Source organism: Rhinolophus ferrumequinum, chromosome 11 (genome assembly GCF_004115265.2).
Source record: "Rhinolophus ferrumequinum isolate MPI-CBG mRhiFer1 chromosome 11, mRhiFer1_v1.p, whole genome shotgun sequence".
Classification (NCBI taxonomy): Eukaryota; Metazoa; Chordata; class Mammalia; order Chiroptera; family Rhinolophidae; genus Rhinolophus; species Rhinolophus ferrumequinum.
This window is the reverse complement of record NC_046294.1, coordinates 5,478,659-5,502,289: the sequence shown is the minus strand read 5'-3', so window position 1 is coordinate 5,502,289 and position 23,631 is coordinate 5,478,659. Positions and strand designations below refer to the sequence as shown.

General features: G+C 48.6%; 1 protein-coding gene across 2 annotated transcripts in view; it reads left to right on the top strand.

Moving 5' to 3' along the window:
• The window catches only part of DPP3 (dipeptidyl peptidase 3), a 30,010-nt gene extending 6,916 nt beyond the window's left edge, over positions 1 to 23,094 (top strand). For both annotated transcript variants that reach the window (XM_033119806.1, XM_033119805.1), the window contains exons 3-18: positions 4,645 to 4,734; positions 5,274 to 5,411; positions 5,977 to 6,051; positions 6,635 to 6,728; positions 9,781 to 9,911; positions 10,024 to 10,154; positions 10,236 to 10,294; positions 13,036 to 13,230; positions 13,409 to 13,521; positions 13,875 to 13,967; positions 15,513 to 15,575; positions 15,673 to 15,797; positions 15,910 to 16,030; positions 17,092 to 17,271; positions 20,741 to 20,903; positions 22,540 to 23,094. In XM_033119806.1, the coding sequence (XP_032975697.1) occupies positions 4,645 to 4,734; positions 5,274 to 5,411; positions 5,977 to 6,051; positions 6,635 to 6,728; positions 9,781 to 9,911; positions 10,024 to 10,154; positions 10,236 to 10,294; positions 13,036 to 13,230; positions 13,409 to 13,521; positions 13,875 to 13,967; positions 15,513 to 15,575; positions 15,673 to 15,797; positions 15,910 to 16,030; positions 17,092 to 17,271; positions 20,741 to 20,903; positions 22,540 to 22,712 (1,944 nt within the window). In that variant the 3' untranslated portion in view covers positions 22,713 to 23,094. The remainder of the gene's footprint in view (positions 1 to 4,644; positions 4,735 to 5,273; positions 5,412 to 5,976; positions 6,052 to 6,634; positions 6,729 to 9,780; positions 9,912 to 10,023; positions 10,155 to 10,235; positions 10,295 to 13,035; positions 13,231 to 13,408; positions 13,522 to 13,874; positions 13,968 to 15,512; positions 15,576 to 15,672; positions 15,798 to 15,909; positions 16,031 to 17,091; positions 17,272 to 20,740; positions 20,904 to 22,539) is intronic.
• Positions 23,095 to 23,631: the final 537 nt, after the last annotated feature.

Below are 23,631 nucleotides of genomic sequence, written 5' to 3'. Positions count from 1 at the left end.
CCACAGACTGAGTGGCTTATAAACAACTGAAATTTATTTCTCAGAGTTCTGGAGGCTGGAAGTCCAAGTTCAGGTTGCCAGCATATTTGGGTTCTGGTGAAAGTCCTCTTCCATCCAGGTTGCAGACTCCTGACTTCTTACTTTGTCCTCTCATGGTGAAATGGATGAGCTAACTGTCTTGGGTCTCCTTTATTAGGGCACTAATTCCAATGATGAGGGCTCTGCCCTCATGACCTAATCACCTCCCAAGTGCTACACCTTCTAATACCATCACTTTGGGGGTTAGGTTTCAACATATGAATTTGGAAGGGGTGGGACACAAGCATTTAGACAATAACAGTAGCTAAGCTTCTAGCTAGTCTGTCTAAGAAAAAAGAGGGTCACAAACCATTAATGTCAGAAATGAAAGAAGGGACATTGCTATAGATCCCATGGGCATTAAAAAAATAGAATTAGTAACCTTCCCAGACAGAAAACACTAGGATCATTGGTGAATTCTACTGAATATCTAAGAACATTATACCAATTCTCTATAATCTTTTCCAGAAGAGAGAATCAGAGGGAACACTTTTGAACTCATTCAGGGAGGCCAGAACTACCCTAATACCAAAACCAGACAAAGACATTACAAGAAAACTACAGACCAATATCTCTTATGGACATGGATGCAAAAATCCTGAACAAAACATTAACAAATCAAATCCAACACTGTGTAAAAAGAATTACACGCCATGACCAAGTAGGATTTATCCTGGGTTTGCAAATCTGGTTCGACATTTGAAAATCAGTAAGTGTAATCCTTTGCATAAGAAGAAAAATCACATGATTATATCAGTAGGGGCAGAAAAAAGCGTGAGACGAAATCCAATACCCATTCATGACAAAAACTCTCAGTAAATTAGGAATAAAGGGGAATTTCCTCAACAAAGACCATCTACAAAAGACCTACAGCAAACATCATACCGTGTTTCCCCCAAAATAAGACGTAGCTGGACCATCAGCTCTAATGCGTCTTTTGGAGCAAAAATTAATATAAGACCTGGTATTATATTAATTTTTTCTTCAAAAGACGCAGTAGAGCTGATGGTCCAGCTACGTCTTATTTTCGGGGGAAAACGGTGTTTAATAGTGACAAACTCAAAGCTTTCCCACTAAGATCAGGAACGAGGCAAGGATGTTCTTTCTCACCACTGCTTTTCAACATTGTATTGGAAGTCCTAGCTAATGCAATAAGGCAAGAAAAGGAAATAAAAATATCATATTGAGAACAAAGATATAAAACCATCTTTGTTGTAGATAACATGTTCATCTATGTAGAAAACTCTGAAAAAATTGACAACAAAACTCCTGGAACTAATAGGTGTTTACAACAAGGTTACAGGATGCAAAGTTAATATACAAAAGTCAATTGCCTTTTTATATACCATCAATGAACAAGAATTTGAAATTAAAAACAAAATACCATTTACAATAAAAAGGAATACTTAGTTATAAGTTCAATAAAATATGTGCAAGACCTATCTGAGGAAAACTATAAAACTGATGGAGTATATTGAAGAACTAAATCAATGTAGAGATATTCCATGTTCATGGATAGGAAGACTCAATATTGTCAAGATGTCAGTTCTTCCCTACTTGATCTATAGAATCAGTGCAATCCCAATCAAAATTCCAGCAAGTTATTTTGTGGGTATCAACAAGCTGATTCTAAAGTTTTTATGGAGAATAGCCAACACAATAGTGAAGAACAAAATTGGAGGACTGGCACCTCTTGACTTCAAGACTTACCGTAAATGTACAGTAATCAAGTAATTATGGTATTGGCAAAAGAATAGACAAATAGACCAATGGAATAGAATAGAGAGCCCAGAAATAGACTCATAAGTATAATCAACTGATCTTTGACAAAATGAGCAAAAGGAATACCATGGAGCAAAAAATTCTTTTAGGCAAATGATGCTGGAACAAATGGACATCCACATGCAAAAAATGAATCTAGACAGAGATTCTACATTCTTCACAAGAATTAATTCGAAGTGGATCACAGACTTAAATGCAAAACTCCTAGAAGATAACAAAAGAGGCACTCTAGATGACTTTGGAGATAACTTTTTAGATACACCACAGAGTACGATCCTTGAAAGAAATAATTGATAAGCTGGGCTTCATTTAAATTAAAAATTTCTGCTCTGTGAAAGACACTGTCAAGAGAATGAAAAGACAAGCCACAGACTGGGAAAAAATATTTGCAAAAGATATGTTTGACAAAGGATTATGATCCAAAATATATGAAGAACTCTTAAAACTCAACAATAAGCAAACAAACAGCCCAATTAAAAAATGGGCCAAAGACCTTAACAGATTATTTCACCAGCGAAGATATACAGATGGTAAATGAGCATATGAAAAGATGCTACCCATCATATTTCATTAGGGAATTTCAAATTTAAAAAATAATGAGATACCTCTACATATACATTAGATTGGCCAACATCCAAAACACTGACAACACCAAATGTTGGCAAGGATGTGGAACAACAGGAACTCTTTTTCATTACTGGTGGGAAGGTAAACTTGTACAGCCACTGTGGACAAGAGTTTGGCAGCTTCTTAAAAACTAAACATACTCTTACCATATAATCCAGCAATCACGCTCCTTGGTATTTACCAAGGTTAAAACTTGAAAGGAGGTGAAAACTTAGGTCCATCCAAATACCTGCACATGGATGTTTTAGCAGCTATATTCGTAATTGCCAAAATGTGGAAGCAACTAAGATGGCCTTCTGTAGCTGAATCAATCGACTGTGGTCCATCCAGACAATGGAATATTATTCATTATTAAAAAGAAATGAGAGCTGGCCTGGTGGCTCAGGCGGTTGGAGTGCTGTGCTCCTAATGCCTAGGTCGCCGGTTTGATTCCCACATGGGCCAGTGAGCTGCGCCCTCTACAGCTAAAATTGTGAACAACAGCTCTTCCTGGAGCTGGGCTGCTGTGAGCAGCCAGAGGTCAGCGTGAGCGTGAGCTGTCGTGGGCTGCTGTGTGCTACTGTGAGCTGCCGACCGACCAACCACCGGCGTCCCACCGACACAACTAGACAGGGAAACAACAGCTTGAACCGGCGTGGGCTTGAACTGGAGTGGTGGCGGGGGGAGGTGGGAAAAGGGGTGGGGGAAGAAATGAGCTCTCAAGCCATGAAAAGACATGGAGCAAGTTAAATGCATATTACTGTGTTTCCCCCAAAATAAGACCTAGCTGGAAAATCAGCTCTAATGTATCTTTTGGAGCAAAAATTAATGTAAGACCCGATCTTATTTTACTGTAAGACTGGGAATATAATATAATATAATATAATATAATATAATATAATACAGTGTCTTACATAAATTTTTGCTTCAAAAGATGCATTAGAGCTGATTTTCTGGCTAGATCTTATTTTGGGAGAAACAGGTTAGTAAGTGAAAGAAAGCAATCTAAAAATGCTACCTACTATGTGATTCCAACTACATGATATTCTGAAAAAGGCAAAACTGTGGAGACAGTAAAAAGATGAGTGGTTGCCAGGCATTTTGATTTTGAGGACAGACGATTTTTATTTATGGCAGTGAAACTACGTGATAGAATAATGTATCGTACATAATGGTGGATAGATGTCATACGTCTGTCCAAACCCACAGAATGTACACCACCAAGAGGGAGCCCCAATGTCATCTGTGGTCTTCGTGTGATAATGTGTCAGTGTATGTTCGTCAGCTGTAACAAATGTCGTACTCTAGTAGGGATGATGAGAGTGGGGGAGGCTGCGCTTGTGTGGAGGAAGGGGGTACCCGGGAGATCTCTGTACCTGCTGCTCCGTTTTGCCATGAACCTACCACTACTCTAAAAAATAAAGTATTTTTTTAAAAAAGAGAGAATTATTGGCTTACACAATTGAAGAGTACAGGGTCAGGGGAGGCTCCAGGCATGGCTAGATTTGGGGGCTCAGTGATATTGTGATGCAGTCTTCATCTCTCAGCTTTGCTTTCTTTCCTGACTCCAGCAGGGAGCTGCAGGGGCTCCGGGCTTGGTGACCCCTAGTACGAAACAGGCTCTCTTTGCACCTGGGAGATTTCCTGGTTAGGGAGGGCTCTAACTGGCCAGCTTGAGCCTATGGCCACCCCTGCAGTGGGTGAGGGGAGTTCCTGCCCAAAGGAAGATGTGAGGTTTTGTTGCTGGAGGAAGGGAGACTAGATTTCGGGCCAGCCGAAGCCATAGAGTAGAGGACCAGGACCCCTCCAGCCCTAGCATTTGGTGCCTCTGGTGCCAGCTGCCTGCCAGGTGGGGGCAGAGGACAGGCTTTCTACAGGCGACGGTGTTTGGACTGGGCCTGAAAGGTCATGGGACGGCCGCAGGTGACTGAGAGCATGTTGGGCATAGCAGGAACAAAGGTGGCTGTATTTGGTAGCTGTTGAGAAGACCATTTTGGTGGGACGGGGGTGTGCGAAGGTATGTTGGGGCCAGGTGGGGGCTTTCTGGGATCTGGGTCCTGCCCCCATATTTCCCAGCCTCACCCATACTGGTTCTTCTGGGTGTTAACCTCTCAGGAGGGCACCTCCCTGGGGCAGGGAGGCTATGCCTCCAGGTGTCTGATGCCCACCTCCCTCCAGGCGTTCCTGGTCTATGCTGCGGGGGTCTATTCCAACATGGGCAACTACAAGTCCTTCGGCGACACCAAGTTTGTTCCCAACCTGCCAAAGGTGAGTAAAGGAGGGCGGGGAAGGTGGGAAACTGGGGGCCAGCGGGATGGGAGGGAGGCCCTGAGCAGAGCCCTAACCCTGCCACTGCCACACTGCAGGAGCTCAGGTCAGCTCCCAGCCTCGCTGGGTGCAGTCTCCTGACTGCTGACCCAAGGGGAGGACGTGAAAGTGCTTTGTGAACTGTTAGGTGCGTGCAGAAATGAAGCCTGTTGGTCATCTCTGGGGACAGTGGAGAAGCCTGGGTACAGGAGTCCCTCCCTGGGACTGGGGCTCGGGCTCATCTGGAGCCAAGGCAGCTCTTAGACCAGGGCCCCCAGCCCTTACTGTGCACACGCACTGCCTGGTGATCTTGTTGAAATGCAGCTTTTGATTGAAAGGTCTGCGGTGGGGCCTGAAATTTGACATTTCTCAGGTCCATCGATTGCACTAGGAGCTGGAAGGTGTTAGATTGTGGGAGAAGGGCTGGAGGGTGGTTGTGGAGGCCCCAGAAGGCAGGTTTAGGTGATGTGGCTGGGCCAATGGCCTCCCGTCCCCTGCAGGAGAAGCTGGAACGTGTGATCCTGGGGAGTAAGGCCTCCCAGCAGCAGCCAGAAGCAGTCAGGGGCCTCTGGCAGACCTGCGGGGAGCTCATGTACTCTCTGGAGCCGAGGCTTCGACACCTCGGGCTGGGGAAGGAGGTAAGGACCCCCACCATACAGGGGAGTGGAGGGTGTCCTTTCAGGCCACCTGGTATGGAGAAGAGGGACTCAATGGGGATGCAGCAGGCTCTGTCTCACACTCTTGAGGCACAGCTGTTCCCCACTGCAGGCCTCAGTTTTGCCATCTGTAAAATGGGAAGCGGGTTGGATGGAATGCTTTCTGATATCCTGGGATGCTGTGTGCAGGAGGAGGGAAGGAGAGAGAGCTGAGAGCTGGAGGGAGCTGACGAGGGAAGGAGAGGAAAGGAGGGGGACCCAGGCTTTTGCCTCTGGAGGCTGCTTGGGAGCTAATGTAGGGTGAGTGACAAGGGAAGCCTTAGGGTTGGGCCGACCTGTGAGAGGCTGGAGCACAGCTGCAGGAGGGCCTCTATTGTTTGTGTTACAATTCTTTCCCCTGGAAAGAGATGGAGGGAGACAGAATAGAGGCTGCTGAGAAGGAGGTGCAGGAAACCTGGGGCTGGAGAGCATGCACCGGGAAGGGATTCACCAACCACCCTGCAGCCTCCGACCTCAGCAACTCCTCCTTTCCATCTGCCTCCGACAGGGCATCACCACCTATTTCTCTGGGGATTGTACCATGGAAGATGCCAAACTGGCCCAAGACTTCCTGGACTCACAGGTTTGGGGAACTTGGGGCAGTGGTTTGATGGGGCCTCCTCGCTCCTGGCACCTACTCCTGGGTCTCAGCTTGGGCCCAGAGACCCGGGCATCTTGGGTCCTTGAAGTGGAGAAGACTTGGGGATTCTTGTCTAAGAGTCAGCCTGGCTCAAATAAAGACGTCCTCACCCCACCCCAGGTCGAAGGGCAGGTCAAGGCAGAACATGAAAGCTGCCGGGGAGTCCACATGTGGGGTTCACCTCCCAACTTAGCAGCTCAGCAGCTGTGTGACCAGTTTCCTTGTCTGTGCAATGGCGCCTGCCTCGTGTAGCTCTGGGTTAGCTGAGGTCATGTGGTACCTGGCACAGCTAAGTCAGTGCTTAGTAAAAGTCAGTGCTCAGTGTACTGAACAGAGCAGGAGAGTCTGCCCTGGCCTGCCCACCGGCTCTCTCCCCTCGCAGCTCACTCCGGCAGGTCCCCAGGGAGCCCCGGCCTGCTTTGTCTCTGTGTCTTCTTCTCCCTGCTGTGACCCGCTTTCCCTACGCCTCCTCCACAGCCCTCTCGGGACTTCCTCTCTCCTCATCCCCTGCCCTGATCTTTTCCAGAACCTCAGTGCCTATAACACACGGCTCTTCAAGGAGGTCGACCAGGATGGGAAGCCCCGCTATGAGGTGCGGCTGGCTTCCGTGCTTAGCACAGGTGAGCTCCTTTCTATATATGTGAGGATGGTGAACTTACTACTAAGTGTCTTTCAAAGTACCTCAAGGTCAAGCCCAAATCCATCTCTAAGGGCTCCAGTGTTCATAACTCTTTGGTTACAAGTGAAGGAATCTATTTTACATTTGCCTAAACCAAAAGGGGACTTTACAGCCTTGTGTAATTAAGAAGCCAAGAGTAGAAAGTGTGTAGGCACAGCTGGATCCAGCTGCTCAGACAGTATTCTCAGAAATTTCTCACTGACTCTGGGTGGTGAACACACCATACAATAGATAGAAGATGTATTATAGCATTGTACACTTGAAACTTATATGATTTTACAAACCATTGTCACCCCAATAAATTAATGACAATTTAAATTGAAAAACAAGTTTCTCCATCTCTTGGCTGGGCTTTCTTTGGCTTCATTCACAGCTGCTCCCACAGAGGGCCTGATAGACAGACACTAGCCTGGCCGTTTCAGCAGAAGAAGGGTCCTTTGCTCCCAGAAGCTTCTTCGTAAGGTCTTGGAGTGGCTCTAGTTTCTCTATTTTGGATCCCATATTTACCTATGAACTGATCCCTGTGGTGAAGGGCCAGGTCTCTGATTGGCTAGATCTGGTCCCAAGCCTACTTCCGAGCCAAGCAATGAGATCGGCTCCTCCCACCACTTGAACTGGAGGTGGTAGTGGTGGGGTTTTCTCAAAGGAAAATTAGGGTCTGTTTCTAGGTGAGAGGGAAATGGATGCAGTGTGGGCAGGAATGTCCAGGCCCCTAGGAGGACCTTTGCAATCTGGCCCTCCCTTCCCTCCCCACCTACAACTTCTCAGCTCCCAGCCTCATATCCCTCCCAGTCTTCCTCTGAGACTCCATGCCCCAGCCATGCTCAACAGCTTCTAGTTCCCTGAAAACGCCATGTTCTCACATACTCTCCACAGGCCTTTGCAGTCTGTTTCCTCCTTCCCACCTGGAATATTCTCCCTCCCCTCTAGATGTTCACCTGATGACATCTGCTCATCCTTTAGGCCATGCTTGGACATCACCTTCTCCAGGAGCTCTCCCTGTCTTCCCATAACTGAGTCCGGGCCCTTCCTCCCCATCAGTACACCCAGTAATTTCCCAGTTATTTTTCCTTTTCTTCTACGTGTCTGCAAGCCCCTTGAGGGACTAGGTTTCATTCACCATTGTCTCCCCAGTGGCTAGAACTTGGTAGATACTCAGATACTTGGTGTATGAATAAGTGAAGATGGGTGGGAACTACACTTCTGGTGGAGGGAACAGCATGAGCCAAGGCAGAGTGGTGGGAAAATTTAGGAATTAGCAAGTAGTTTGATTTGACTAGGGAAAGGGATATGGGATTCAAGGGAATAGGAGTAGATCACACCAGAATATAAGCTGGGCCTGTACTTATAGGATGCAATATAGGACAATGGCTTTGGAGTCAGGCTACCTGAGTGCATCAGTTATCTATTGCTGTGTAACAAACATCCCCACAATTTAGTGATATAACCCCACCGTTTTGTGCCCACGGGCTCTCTGGTCAGGAATTTGGATGGGGCGTGCTAGGAACAGCTTGCTTCTGCTTGAGCTTGGCTGAGGCCTCAGCTGGGAAGACCTGGAGACTGGGGCTGACTTGACAGCTGGGAGCTGGAATCATCTGCAGGTTTCCTTACACACACATCCAGCTGTATATGCTAGCTCTCTGTCAGCTGAGACCTCAGCTAGGGCTGTCAACCAGAACGCCTCACGTGGCTTTTTCATATTGCTCACCATAGCTGGGCTCCAAGAGCGAGCACTCCGAGAGAGCCAGGCAGAAGCTGTGTCATCTTTTATGACCTAGCCTCAGCAGTCCCATGTGTCACTTCTGCTGTAGTCATAAGCCTGCCCTCCTGCAATAAGAGAGAATATAGCTCCCACATCCTGATGGGAGATGGGAGATTCTGTGGCTTTTTTTTTCTTTATAGAAATAGAATTATATTTTATTGATCAGAGGCAACAAGCAAAATGTAACAGTATGTCAGTATCCTATGGCTTCTGTAACAAATCACCACAAATGTAGTGGCATGAAACAACATAAACTTATTCTGTTATAGTTCTGGAGGCCCAAAATCTAAAACAAAACTCCAGTTCCTTCTGGAGCCTTCAGGGGGAAATCTGTTTCCTTCCCTCTCAGCTTCTAGAAGCTGCCTGCATTGCTTGGCTCACGGCCCTTCCTCACAGCTCTCCAACTTCTTTCTTACCATATCTACTTCTCAGTCACCCTTATTAGGACCATTGTTATTACATGTAGGGTAGGGCTATCTTTTTATTTTTTATTTATTTTTATTATTATTATTTTTTAACAGGACTTTATTGGGGAACAATAGTGTGTTTTTCCCAGGACTCATCAGCTCCATCCAAGTCAAGTTGTTGTCCTTCCAGTCTTAGTTGTGGAGGGCGCAGCTCAGCTCCAGATCCAGTCACCATTGTTAGTTGCAGGGGGTGCAGCCCACTATCCTTTGCTGGAGTCCAACCAGCAACCTTACCTTACCTTGTGATTGAGAGCCCACGCTCCAATCAACTGAGCCATCTGGACACCCGGGAGCTCAGCAGCAGCTCATTGACTCCACTCTAGTTGCAGCTCACTGGAGCATTGGGGAATTGAACCGGCAGCCGTGTTGCCCAGAGCTCGTGCTCTAACCAGCTGAGCCACCCGTCTGCCCTGGGCTATCTTTTTTAAATACAGTCTGCCACACGATGTGAATCCTCCTCTGCTACTTGTTGCCCATGTGATCTTGGAATTCACCTCCTGGTACCTTAGTTTCCCCATCTGTAAAATGGGGATAATTTCCCTCTTCCCCCAGAGTGATGTGAGGCTTAAATGAGTTGCCACATGTAAAGCACTTAGAACATTTCATGCTACATAATGTGTATATTTTTGAAGATGAAAGTTTATACTAGTTTTTGTAGGCAGTGGACGGCCATGGAAGAGCTTAGAGTAGAATAATGTTATGGTGAGAAGCCTGCTGGGGTGTCTTACTCTCGCCTTTCCCCTGAGCTACGCTTTTTCCCTCAGAGCCTGCCCTTGACTCTGAAATGACTTCCAAACTGAAGAGCTACAAGTTCCAGGGGAGCCATTTCCGGGTGACCCGGGGGGACTATGCACCCATCCTCCAGAAGGTGGTGGAGCACCTGGAGAAGGCCAAGGTAGGGCTGGCTGGGGCTTGTGGTGTATGAGCTCCAAGCCCCTCTGGGAAGCATAGGGCAGGGAAGGGGTAGGTGGGTGGCCTGAGGCTAACCAACCCCTGCTCACCCCCAGACGTATGCAGCCAACAACCACCAGGAGCAGATGCTGGCCCAGTATATAGAAAGCTTCACCCAGGGCTCCATCGAGGCTCATAAGAGGGGCTCCCGCTTCTGGATCCAGGACAAAGGCCCCATTGTGGAGAGGTGAGGGGGCTCCGCCTCATCCCACCCCACCCTACCCCCGCCTTCCCGCCCCTCCTCCATCTCTGCCCTTCTCTCCCTCAGTTATATCGGGTTCATCGAGAGCTACCGAGACCCCTTTGGTTCCCGTGGAGAATTTGAAGGTAACTTCTGGGAGGCGGGAGGTCAGATCGGTAACCCTTTCCGCTCGCCCCCTAAGGGCTCTCCCCTTCCCCCTGGGCAGTAATACTAACAATAACAACTGCCAGAGTTGATGATGTGCCCTGGAGTGGACACTTACCTATATTCGCTCATTTATCCTGTGAGGATTTCTGTCCTCACTTTACAGATGTGGGAACCGAGGCACAGTATGTAGGTGGCTGAGCCCTGGTGCCTTGGCTCTGAGCCACTTTGCTGTGCTGCCATTGGTAATCTGGTTTGGGCACCGGCTTTGTCCGTTCCAAGCCTGACTTTGTGACCTTGGGCCAGTTAACCCCACCTCTAAGCATAGGCGCTCCCTTTTGGGTGCCAGGGGAAGTGAGATATTATATGCAGACTACCCAGCACAATGCCAGGCGCATAAAAGTGCTGGTGAATGGGAGCATAATAACATGACTGTGAACTTGGCTCAGCTGCTGTCATCCCAGGACAGGTGGCAGGTTGCCTTGGCTGCTATGCCCACATCCCCTACAGGACCCACCTGTGCAAGGCAGGGCATCCAGCCTGAGAATTTAGACTTGTCTCTGCCAAGCCCCTGGATATAGAGTCTGCAGCATCCAATTGCCAGAAGCCAGAGAAACTAGCCTGGGAGGAGAGAGGAAGGCGCCAGCAGCACGGGCGGCTTGGATCTGAGCCCATAGATCCAGGCCCAGGGACAGTGCATAAGGTGGCGGGGCGAAGGCAGGTGTGCATACCTGCAGCTTTCCTTCCCAGGTCCTGATTTGCCAGGCCTGCTCTGAGGGCCAAGACCCAAGGGCCTCCTCAGCACCCTCAATCTCAGATGCCCCCCATTATAACTCGTTATTATTAGAAAGGTAGTCCATGTTCATAGCCAAAAATTTTGAAAATACAGAAAAAAAACAAACTGTGATTTCACCTGCCCCAAGGTTAAAATTTGGAATATACTTTTTGTCTTTTGTTTTTATAGAGAGCTTATAAATGTTTAAAAGCATGTAATTGCGTGTGTGTGTGTGTAACTTAAAAATCCATGTTTGTTGTAATTAGAACAGTACAGAAGTATGTAGAATAAAATGTGAAATCTCTCCTTTACTACCTTCTCCTATGTCACCCCTCTCCAGAGGTCACCACAGCTCACAGTTGAGTACAAGTCCTTCTAGACCTTTGTCTAAGCATTAACACACGTACATTACTTTTAATTCATCCAGGTAGATATTGTGAATATTGTATACATTGTTCTGTCATTTGCTTTTTTCACTTAACGGTATACCTTGGTATCTTTTCAAATCAGTACATACAGACCTACCACATTCTTTTTTTTTTTTAAGTTGGATTTTTCTTTTTCAATTTTATTGGGGAATATTGGGGAACAGTGTGTTTCTCCAGGGCCCATGAACTCTAAGTCGTTGTCCTTCAATCTAGTTGTGGAGGGTGCAGCTCAGCTCCAAGTCTAGTCGCTGTTTTCAATCTTAGTTGCAGGGGGCGCAGCCCACCATCCCATGCGGGAATTGAACCGGCAACCTTGTTGAGAGCTTGTGCTCTAACCAACTGAACCATTCAGCTGCCCCTCTGGAAGCTCAATGGCAGCTTGTTGCCTTCAATCTAGTTGTGGAGGGCGTAGCTCACTGACCCATGTGGGAATTGAACCGGTAACCCTGTTGTTCAGAGCTTGCGCTCTAACCAACTGAACCATCTATCTGCCCTACCACATTCTTTTTAATAGCTGCTTAGTATTCACAATATATCGTAAATAATTTCCCATGACATTTGATACTATCCTACATGTCTAACAGTTGCATGATGTGCCATCATACAGCTGCCCCAGAATTTATTTAATCAATCCCCAATTGTTGGACATTTAGGTTGCTTTTCCTTCTTTGCTATTTTAATCACCCTCTCTCCCTGGACTGGTGTGAGGATTCCATTGAACAGAGTGAATCCAGACAAGGAGGCTTTGCCTAGCCTGACTCTTGGCCGGGTTAACCCATTGTTCTCAAGAGCCTGACCAGGCAGTAGCTTAGGCCAGGCCTTTCTGAGGTATAGTTCATTCAGGATTAATAGGAATTACATCCAGAAGAAGGGTTTGGTGCTAAGCAGCAAGGGGTCTCTGCCTACAGAACTTTTCAGTACCTTTAATATGTAAATGTGATTAGGAACCTCTAAGAACTTGGAGATAGAGTATGTAGCGCTGCCTAAACTTATTTGATCAGGGAGCTCTTTCTTTTTGAAGACTAGCATAGAAAACGTGTTCTGTGGAGGGCATTTTGGAAACACTGCTTTAAGCCGGGAACTCTAACTGCATTAAATGTGAAAGGATCAGTCCCAGCCCTTTTGTTCAGCAGCCTCGCGCACTGCCACACAAACCAAATGTTCTAGCCACGCGGGACAGCTCATACTTCCCCCCACAAGAAAAGCGTCCTTCTTTGCTCATGGAGTCCCTTGCGCCGGGAATCTGATCCTTTCCAGACTGCCCCCTACGTACTCCCCAGAAACTCTAAGATCCATCTCAGCTGTTACCTAGTGAAGCCTTCTCTCCACGCCCAACTCACCTCAGTGACCTCTGTGAAGGCAGGGCCCAGGCCTGGGTCACTGCTGTCCCCATACAGGCGCATTACACACAGCAGGCAGTCACTACATGCATGAAGACTGGAGGGGTGGAGGGGTGGAGTGGGATGTGAGACCCCTCCCGAGCTCTGCCGACCCACAGACACTTCTCTCCCCACCGCAGGCTTCGTGGCCATGGTGAACAAGGCCATGAGTGCCAAGTTTGAGCGGCTGGTGGCGAGTGCGGAGCAGCTGCTGAAGGAGCTGCCCTGGCCCCCGGCCTTTGAGAAGGACAAGTTCCTCACCCCCGACTTCACCTCCCTGGATGTTCTCACCTTCGCTGGTTCCGGCATCCCTGCTGGCATCAACATCCCCAACTGTGAGCCTCAGCCTGCCCTCAGCACCCCCGGCCAGGAACCTCCATTGAGAGTCGCCCCCTTCACACCACATACTCACCCAGCTTCAAATTGCCCCGCTCAATTCACCATCCCAGCCTGTTGCTCTTGTCTGTGACCCTTGACCTTTGCCCCTTCTCCCCTCCCTGCCCTCTCCTTCAGATGACGACCTGAGGCAGACAGAAGGCTTTAAGAACGTGTCGCTGGGGAATGTGCTGGCTGTGGCCTACGCCACGCAGCGGGAGAAGCTCACCTTCCTGGAGGAGGATGATAAGGTGGGCACCGGCAGTCCGGGCAGGGCTGGGCCGGGCCTGACCTCCGCCGCCAGCAGGAAGGCAGGGAGGGGCAAAGAGCACAGCTTCAGTCCTGGCTCTGCCGCTTCCCAGCCATGTGACCTTGTGACTTTGGAGCCTGTTTTCCTCACCTGTCAAACACGGGAGGCAGTCCCTTCCTCCTGGGTTGTTGCAAGGATGAGATGGGCCGCCTCGTGCCCAGTGTAGAGCCTGGTGTGTGGTAGGCCTTTGCCAAACGTGTCATGATGGGCTCTCGGCCTGGCAGAAGGGGCGTTGGCAGGCTGTGTGGCCGTGATGGGACAGTCGACAGCACAGGTCTCTGCTTGTCTTGGCAGGACCTGTACATCCGCTGGAAGGGACCCTCCTTTGATGTGCAGGTGGGGCTGCACGAGTTGCTGGGCCACGGCAGCGGCAAACTCTTTGTGCAGGTAAGAACATGGCCGGTGGATGCCCGGTGCCCAGGCCTACAGCTCCCTTCCTCCATGAGCAGCCCTTTCCAAGTGTGAAACTGCTTCGGTCTTTGCCGTCAGTGTCTCTCCCTCCCCCAAGATGTCCCAGGAGCTCCAAGGACTGAATGGGACCTGCAGGACAGTCCAGCTAAGGTCCCCCCACCATAGAGTCTCTTGCACAGGAGGAATTTCTTGACTCATACCAAGAAAGCCTGCCCTGAGGGTGTGACTCAGGTAGTGCTGGGGACAAATAAGCTGGGGGGAGGCAGTGTCTGGATGCTCCCAGTCCTGAGGCTGAAGCACTGTCTGTCTTTGCATTGCTGTTCCCTGGAGCTTATATGTTTCCAGGTATCGTAGGGGCTACTTCGCCCCAGAGCAGCCTCTTCCTGCCAGCTGGCCAGAATGGCTAGAGCCCCATCGACACCCACTCAGGAAATATGAAAAAGACAGACAGGCTTTCTCGCAGGTTGAGAAGAGCCCATTATGGATCCCCAGCACAGAGCTGCACAGATGAGATGACTGGAGGCGGGTGGGGCGAGGACATTGGAGTGTGGGTTTCTGGGTGGGGCCTGCTCCCTGTGGGGAGGGGCTGCCCCACTGAATGGGGAAGGAAGGGCTGGAGCTGGGCCTTGGGATCTGGGCCTGAAGTAGGAGGATTCAGAGAGCAGCTGGTGAGGGCAGCAGCCTGGTGTCAGCCTTGTCCAGGCTTTGAAATCACAGCAAAGTGGGGACAAATGTGGCCACTCTGTGGCTTTGGATACGTCAGTTCCCCTCACTGATCCTCAGTTGGCCCATCTGTAAAATGGGGTTCCTGACCCCTACTCGATGGGCTGTCGTGAGGAATAAAAGCAAAGTGCTGGGTCTTGCCCAGAACACAGGAAGCCCTCAGCAAATGAGTGTTCTTGTTAAGAGACAGTGTGCAGGGAGGTTGTGCGCTCTGATTCTGCTTTGGGGCTCTGAGTCTCTGAGCCTCACTTTCTTCCTCTGGGAGGTGGGGTAGTAATAGAACCTTCCTTGGAGGGTGGTTGTGAGGATTCAATGGTGATGCACAGAAGACGGGCATGTGGACAGCATGGTGAGGGTGATGCTTGTTCGAGGGAGAGAAGCACGTGCTGGGGCGTCTGCCAGTGCGGGGAGAAGGGCCACGCTGCACAGGGAGGAGCCGCCAGGCTCTCTGGCCCAGCCGCTGGGACATCTCCAACTGGGGTCTGGAGATAGTGGGTCTTCGCGGGACTTCGGGAAAGCCCCTCCCGTGTCGCCCTCAGAGTCGCTCTCTGTGCAGTGGTGCAGTGGCCCTGGTTCTTCCAACCTCCCGGGGGCTCTGAGAGAGCAGCAAGTGTCCCAGGACACAGGTTTGGAGACAGCAGTGTGTCCATGGACGTGCTGCTCCTGCCACTCGCTCACTGCTCCCTGGTCGCCTTTCTGAGCCACTCGTCTGGCCCTGGGATCCCAGGGCTGAAGGCTTGGACCTGAGCAGGGCCACCTTTCCATCATTCACCCCATGTCAATGACCCTCTCCTGCAGGATGACAAAGGAGTGTTCAACTTTGACCAGGAGACAGTGGTCAACCCGGAGACGGGGGAGCAGGTGAGGGCGGCCTCGGCAGAGCCCCAGGATGCTGGGAGGGTGGGCACACGTGGGGTGGCAGCGCCCCTAAGCCTACTTCCTGGGCTTTCCCTTCCAGATTCAGAGCTGGTACCGGAGCGGGGAGACCTGGGACAGCAAGTTCAGCACCATCGCCTCAAGCTATGAAGAGTGCCGGGCCGAGAGCGTGGGCCTCTACCTCTGCCTCCAGCCCCAAGTGCTGGAGTACGAACAGCAGGCGTGGGGGCAGGCGTCCTCTGTGGGCGGAGGGGTGCCAGCAGGGAGGGCAGGGCCCAGGCAGCCTCGGACGCCCCACCACCTCCCTCTCCTCCCCTAGGATCTTTGGCTTCGAGGGGTCTGATGCAGAAGATGTGATCTACGTGAACTGGCTCAACATGGTTCGGGCTGGGCTGCTCGCTCTCGAGTTCTACACCCCTGAGGCCTCCAACTGGAGACAGGTGGGAGTCGGGGGGAGCCCTCAGGAGTCGGGGAGCCTGAAGTAGGGGCCAGGATCAGGATTTTGGATGCAGGGATGGGACCACCATACCTATAAGGCAGGTGAACTCAGTTTAATCTCAGATTCCACTGTGTATGGGGGCAATTTACATCACTGTTGCGAGCCTCAGTGTCTCTGCCTATGAAATGGGAGTAATAGTCTCCCTGCCCACGTTTGAGGGTGAATCAAATGAGATGATGTTACTGTGACTCCTAATAGATGACTTGCATAGGACTTACTCTGTGCCACACTCAGTTATAAGCACTTTATGTAAATTAACTCATTTGTTCCCAATGTCAACCCCAGGAGGTAGGTACTATTATTACTCTCATTTTAGAGATGAGGGAGTTGAGGCTTAAAGAGATTCAGTAACTCGCGGTAATCAGCAGAACCAGGATTCAGATCCAAGCAGTCTGCCTCCAGCGCCATCAGGCTGGACTGGCTCAGTTATGAGATGTACTTTGAAAATAGGATAAGCACTAGAAATGTTTGAAAAAGTCAAATAAGCATGTTTAAAGGAGGCAATATTAATGTCATCAAAAGAACACAAATGTTAGAGTGAGGCAACTTGGGTCTGAGTCCTTGCTCTCCCTTACCAGCTGTGTGACCCTAAACAAGTCACTTTACCTCTCTGGGCCTCTGTTTTGTCGTCTGTCACCTGGGAATAATGATGCCCTTTCTGTCCCTCTGTTGAATGTAAACAAGATGGTGGAGAAGAAAGTGTTTGGGATCCTGGCGGTGAAGGACACTGCTGTCATCAGGGTGGGGTTTAGAGAGGCAGCGAGCATGTTGGTGACAAAGGTTCTGCCTGGAAATGGCCTTCCTATCTCCCGAGCAACCTGCCCTCCCTTATGGGCAGAGGAAGGAGGAGGTATCTGAGGGGAGAGGAATAGGCAGAAAAGGGGAGAATAAAATAGTAAGAAAACTTCAGTGCTCACATACTATATATCAGGCCTTAGACCAAGCACTTGATACATTTTACCTCAGAGCTGCAAATGACTCTTCTCTCCTGGGCCCCGGCAGGCCCATATGCAGGCCCGGTTTGTGATCCTGAGGGTCTTGCTGGAGGCTGGTGAGGGACTCGTTACCGTCACTCCTACCACAGGCTCTGATGGGCGCCCGGATGCCCGGGTCCGCCTTGACCGCAGCAAGATCCGGTCGGTGGGCAAGCCCGCCCTGGAGCGGTTCCTACGGAGACTCCAGGTAAGTGGAGGTCTCTCACCTCAGAGGACCCCTCCAACCTCTCCCCACCCTCTAACACTGCCTCGTAGCCTCTTGATTGATTGATTGATTAATTAATGAATGCATTCATTCATTCACTCAATGAGTCTATATGCCGGGTGTTAGTTACCGCGTGCCAGGCAGTGAGAATGAGCATTTTCTTATAGGATAGTGAGGGAAGGTAGACAATAGACATGCAGACAATAAGTGAATGAGGTATTAGATTGGGTGCAAAAATAATTGTGGTTTAAAAGACTAAAAATAATTGCAAAAACCGCAATTACTTTTGCACCAACCTAATAATTCCAGATCATGACAAGAGCTATAAAGACAATAAAACTGGGTGATGTGACAGCAAATGAGATTGGAGGGGAAATTGAAATTGCAGAGTGAGATATGACAGTGAGTAAGATCGCAGCGCTTGGGTGATCAGGGAAGTCTTCTTGGAGGAGGTGGTATTTGAGATGGCGTTTGAGAGCCAAGAAGCTCTGATAGCAGAAGAAACAGAAAGCACTAAGGCTGGCCTTAGGACTGAAATGAGCTTGGTGGGGTGAGGGAAAGAAGCAGGCCTAGAGTTTGATGAGTGAAGGAGGGGAGGGCAGTAGTTAGCACGGCCCTGCCTTCCTCTCAGGTAGGGATGCTCAGAGCTGGGAGGTCTTTTGGGGCCCTGGGGCCAGTACTCACCAGCTGTGTAATTGGGGCAGCATACTTCTCCTTGCTGGGCCCCAGTTTTCTCATCTGTCCAATGGGATACTTCACTCACCTCACCTGGCAAGAATTAAATGAAACAACACATATGTGGAACTGAGCGAATAGAACGTCGTGTTACCCAAGCCAGTGTGACATTAAGTGTGGTCCATGGGCCAGAAGCATCAGCTTCACCCAGGAGCTGGTCAGAAGAGCAGATTCTCAGGCCCCATCCCAGACCTCCGGATTCAAACATTCTGAGAGCAGGACGCAGGACTCTGCGTGTTTCCTAGCCTGCCAGGTGATTTTCTGACACTCAACAAAGTTCGAGAATCACTGCTAAGCCATTCTACTGTGCAGTACTGTGCAGGGTTGTGCTGGCTTTTCAACCGACAGAAGGCCCATCCTTCAATTCAGCAAATATCTCTTTATGATTATACTCCCTCTGATTTCCAGAAAGGATTTAAGGTATTTTTCCATAAAAGATGTGTTTGGCCATTAAAGTAAAATAAAATTAGAAGTTAAAAGTCATTAGATGCAAAATGCAATGTAGTGTCTTGGGTTAGATTCTGAAATAGAAAAAGAACATTAATGGCACAACTAGTGAAATCTAAATAAAGCCTAGAGCTTAGTTAACAGTAACCTACCAATTTTGTAAAATGGTAGCAACAGAGGAAACTGGGCAGGAGCACGTGAAAACTCTGTGCACTATCTTTGCAACTTCAGCTGTGTATCTAAAATTCCAAAAGAGTTTATTGATAATAATAAGTCACTAAATGAAGGAATCAAATCTGCCAAATCCTAAGCCAGTATTGAACTGTGACCTAGTCCTGAATGAGCACAGAGTGTTCCATTGTAGAGACTGTATCAGCTGGGTCTCTCTCTGTACAAGAGGAGTCCTCAGAGAATGGACAGTGTCCTAGCTGTAGTTTTACAGAAGATTGGAATATAGAAGCATTTTTAGTGTGGCTGTTTCTTTCATTAGCCCCTTCCCCCAATAAAATCTTTAAAAAAAAAAGAAATAGCTCTCAAAAGTCATTTATATCCACTGATGATAAAAACTCCCTAGAAAACTCAAAAGGTGAAAAGACTTTTCTTAACTGATAGTGTTTCAAAAAATGAAAATACAATAAATGTCTCATCTGTTGAAACACTGAAACATTCCCTTTACAATCAGGAAGAAGATAGAAATGCTCCCTATTTCCATTTCCGATCAACCATGTACTGAAGGTCTTCGCTTTTGGAAAAAAACAAGAAAAATAAATGAAAAGTTTAGGCGTTAGAGAGGAGGAAACAAAACTCGTCCTTTTGCAGATGATACAACAGTCTACATAGGCAAGCCAAAAGACAAATTATTGAAATTACTAACAGTTCAGCAAGGTTGACTAAAGTCCCAGGAGGGTTTGTCATGGAACTTGACAAACTGATTGTAAAATTTAGATGGACACATAAAGGACCATGAATAAGAGCCTAGCTATTCCTGAAGCTGAACAGGTTGGGGGACTTGCTCTACCAGACATCAAAATTTATTCTAAGATTATTGGTTCAGTGTGACTCTGGGGCAGTAATAGACAAGTTGACCCATCGAACAGAACCAAGAACCAAGCATTGACTGTTTGGTATATGACAGAAGTGGCATTGCAGATCACTGGAGAAAGGAGGGATCGTTTAATAAGTGGTGCTGGCACAATAGGTTATCCTTATGGACAGACAAATTGGATTTCTACCTTATACTGTAGACATGATCAATGCCAGAGAGATGAAAGGCTGAAATGTGAAAGGCAAAGTTTTAAACTGAGAGAATATCTTTATGATCTCAGGGTGAAAGAGAATTGCTGCAAACATGAGAAACACAAGCCATCAAGGAAAAGATCGGTCCCTTTCACTACATTAAAAATAACTTTTGTTCATTCATAAGTTACCATAAAGAAGGTGAGAAGACAAGTCTTACACAAGGATAGGGTATTTACCACAGATATGTTAACAAAGGTTAGCATCTCTATATATATAAAGAACTTGAAAAAGTGAAGACAAACCAACAGAAAAAGAAGGCCACACACTCACCCGATCTCCAGCTCATCGCTTCTGCTGGAGAAACCTGTATCTGATCATCGTACAAGGACATCCGCACTAGTCCTGAGAGGCCAAAAGCACAAATTACACATCCACAGTAGAAGAGGTTAAGTTGCGGTGTGTTTAGAAGTGGGATACCATACAACAGGGAGAAGGGTGAGCTGCATGCACGAACGCAGAGGGATCTCAAACGTAACTCAAGCAGAAAAAGCAAATCGCAGAACACGGGCAAAAATGGACAGAATGCTTGAGAGTAAAACTCAGGGAAAATAAGGGAATCAAAGCACAGAAGTGAGGGCTGTTTCCTCAGAGCCGGAGGCCGCAGGGTGCAGCTGAGAAGGGGTCATTGGACTAACTCTTAATCTGCGTGATGGTTGTATGAGTGTCTTTCTATTTTTTATGACATATGTACTCGATATTGTGTGTGTGAGTTATTTTATTTAAAAAAAAAGCGGATGATGGTAATGCCTTCCATGTCCACAGCTCAAATGAGAAACATTCGCTTCATTTTAACGGGCACTTACCATGAGCTAAGTAAGCACTTGAGCTGCAGTTTTCACGTATTCAGCACTGCAACACTGTGACAGCAGATATGGTCCAGGGCTGGGCACCATCAACTTGGCCCTGGCAGAGCCCGGCGGATGCAGGGTGGGCGCCCATCTAGGCAGTGACCCCTTTTGCCTTTCCACAGGTGCTGAAGTCCACAGGGGACGTGGCTGGAGGCCGGGCCCTGTACGAGGGGTATGCGGCGGTCACTGATGCACCCCCCGAGTGCTTCCTCACCCTCAGGGACACAGTGCTGCTCCGCAAGGAATCTCGGAAGCTCATCGTTCAGCCCAACACTCGCCTCGAAGGTAATGGGCTCCTGAGCCCACTTTGGGGTGCCATGCAGCCCTTTGGGAGCACAAAGGAGGCCTGGAACTGACTGGGGGCTCAGGGAGGGCTACCTGGGGTGAGCCTGCTTCTCTCCCTTCCTGCCATGGTCCTACCCATGCCAAACCTCAGACCAAAACCTTGGCACCTACCGCCACCATCACCACCACTGCATATACAGAGTCGCGCTGGTTGTAAGACAGTTTGAGAAAGGCGAGCAGAGCAGGGGCTAGTGGAACAGGCAGACCCCAGGTCCTGTAGAATCAATCCTCACCCTGGAGCGAGGGCAGGTCAGGCAGTTAGTTGGGACCCAGCAGGCCGAGTGGAACCCAGGGGACAGTGTGACTTGGCAGAGCTCAGGATAGACATCAGGAGCCCTGTGGTCCCTCTCCCTTCTCAAGTGATGATTCTATTCTCAAAAGCCCTGACCCTGTCTGCATGGCGCTTGGACTTTTTGTATTAAAAGCCTTTGCTGCATTCACTTTCCTTTCATCCCTTGACTCATCTTTCCCAACATCTGGCCCATGAGACACTTAAGAAGAGGCAGTGTCAATCAGTGGTTAGAGCATAGGCTTCAGAACTGCCGTGTGACCTTGGCCTAGTCACTTGAACTTTCTAGGTTTGGGTTTATTCATAAAGCCAGCATTGATGGTGTGCCGCCGCTATAGTGAACCTGAAGATCACATCTACCTTGGAGGGAATCAGGGAAGGTTCTGGGGAGGAAGTGATAGTTAAACGAGGCCTGAAGGACAGGTTGGATTTTCAAAGGTAGCGGTGCTGATGGTGATGATAGCTAACTTCTGAGGGCTTCCATATGCCAGGCACTCGGTAAAAACTTTCCATGATTAACTCTCAGCATGAGAGTTGTTATCGCCATCTTTTAGCTGGAAACTGAGACACAGAGAGGCTGTATATTTGAGGTCACCCAGCTAGTGGGTGGCAGAACCAGAATTTGAACTTGGGCCATCTAAACCCAGAGCCTGTGCTCTGAGCTGTGTACACACCACAATGCCACAGAGCACACCAAGGCTGGTGGGTGGGTAGAGTAGTGGAAGTGTGTTAGCGGGAAGTGCTTCTCAGGAGTATTCGAATAGCGGACCCTTGGAACAGCCCCATTTAGTAGGTGAGTAAATAGGCTCAGAGATAGTATGGGTGGTGGCTAGTATTTATTGAGCACTCCCACAGCTTCTTGAAAGAAGAGGTACTGTGCTCACTCCCATTTTACAGATGAGAAAACTGAGGCTTAGATAGCTTGAGAAACTTGCCCAAGTTCCCACAGTAGAAGAGATGAAGCAGTCGCTGAGCTGGAAGGTCCTGGAGGCGAAGGACTATGTGTGATTCACCCACCTAGCGTGGCACCTGCCGTAAATCTTTATTAAGTGAATGAATGAATGAATCCAGCAATTCACTAAGTACTGCTCCTTTAATATTTCCTTCCTCATAAGGTTATTGTAAGGATTAAATTAGATAGTAAACCTAAAACATTGAGCACAATTTTTGGCACATGGTAAGAGCTCAGGAAGAACTAGCTCCTCCCATGATGATGAGGATGAGGATGATTCTGCTTCCCTCTGAAGACCTTTTTCTGCTGCTGTTTTCTCTCCATCTGTTTCCCAGGCTCAGAAGTACAGCTTCTTGAGTACGAAGCCTCGGCTGCCGGCCTCATCCGATCCTTCTCCGAGCGCTTCCCAGAGGATGGGCCGGAGTTGGAGGAGATCCTCACCCAGCTGGCCACAGCTGATGCCCGGTTCTGGAAGGGCCCCAGTGGGGCCCCATCTGGCCAGGCTTGAAGCAGATTTGTACAGCCCCTTCCCCTACTGCATCAAACCAAGGCTGCAAGTGGCTCCCTTTTTGTTTGTGTATTAAGGGTGAGGGGTGGGGCAGGATCTCAGGCCTTGGTGCTACCTCAGCCGAGGGTGGGACACTAACGCCTTCCATTTATTAGCACTGTCCAGTTTACCAAGTGCTTCTCCTGTGTTATCTCATTTGATCTGTGCTGCCCTCTGTGGAGTGAGCACGGCAGGGGACCTTATCCTGCTTTCCAGATGAGGAAATGGAAGTTCTGAGAAGTGACCCGTCTAGATCCTGCAGGACTCAAAACCTCTCCCAGCCCAATACTCTTCATGTATTAACTTTTATAACCAGAAAAATAAATATTAGAAACAACCACCATCTTTGGAGTTTGTGCCATTCTTCCTTGTCTTTGCTGTACTTCTCTTTTGCTCCTGGGAGGTTAGTGGGATCAAGGCCTGGGCAGGGGGGTCATTTTTAGGTTACCATCCACAACAGGATTTTGACGTCACCTCTAAGTGAGGATAGGCATACAGTTACTAGGATGAACATTGCACAATTTGTGTCCTTTGTGGCATTTCTTGTATTTTAAAAAATTCTGGGAGCCTAAAAACTGGAAACCCTCAACTTCAGTCAGGATCCTAGGATTTAATGTCTTAAGCCTTGTGGGTTTTTTTGTTTTGTTTTGATTTTTTTTTCGTCTTGTTTTTGAGCCTGGACCTCTACAGTGAGGCAGGAAGAAAGGACATGGTCCCTTTTCAACCTGAAAAGGGGACAAGTTACTTTTGCTGCTCATCAACACTGGAAGGGCTCCTCTCCAGGCCTGGAAGCCAGAGCGCCCTGCCGCTGACCCAAAGATTACGGGGCCCAAATGCTCCAGCTGGGAAGGAGCAAAAAAATAAATCATGAGCTGGGATG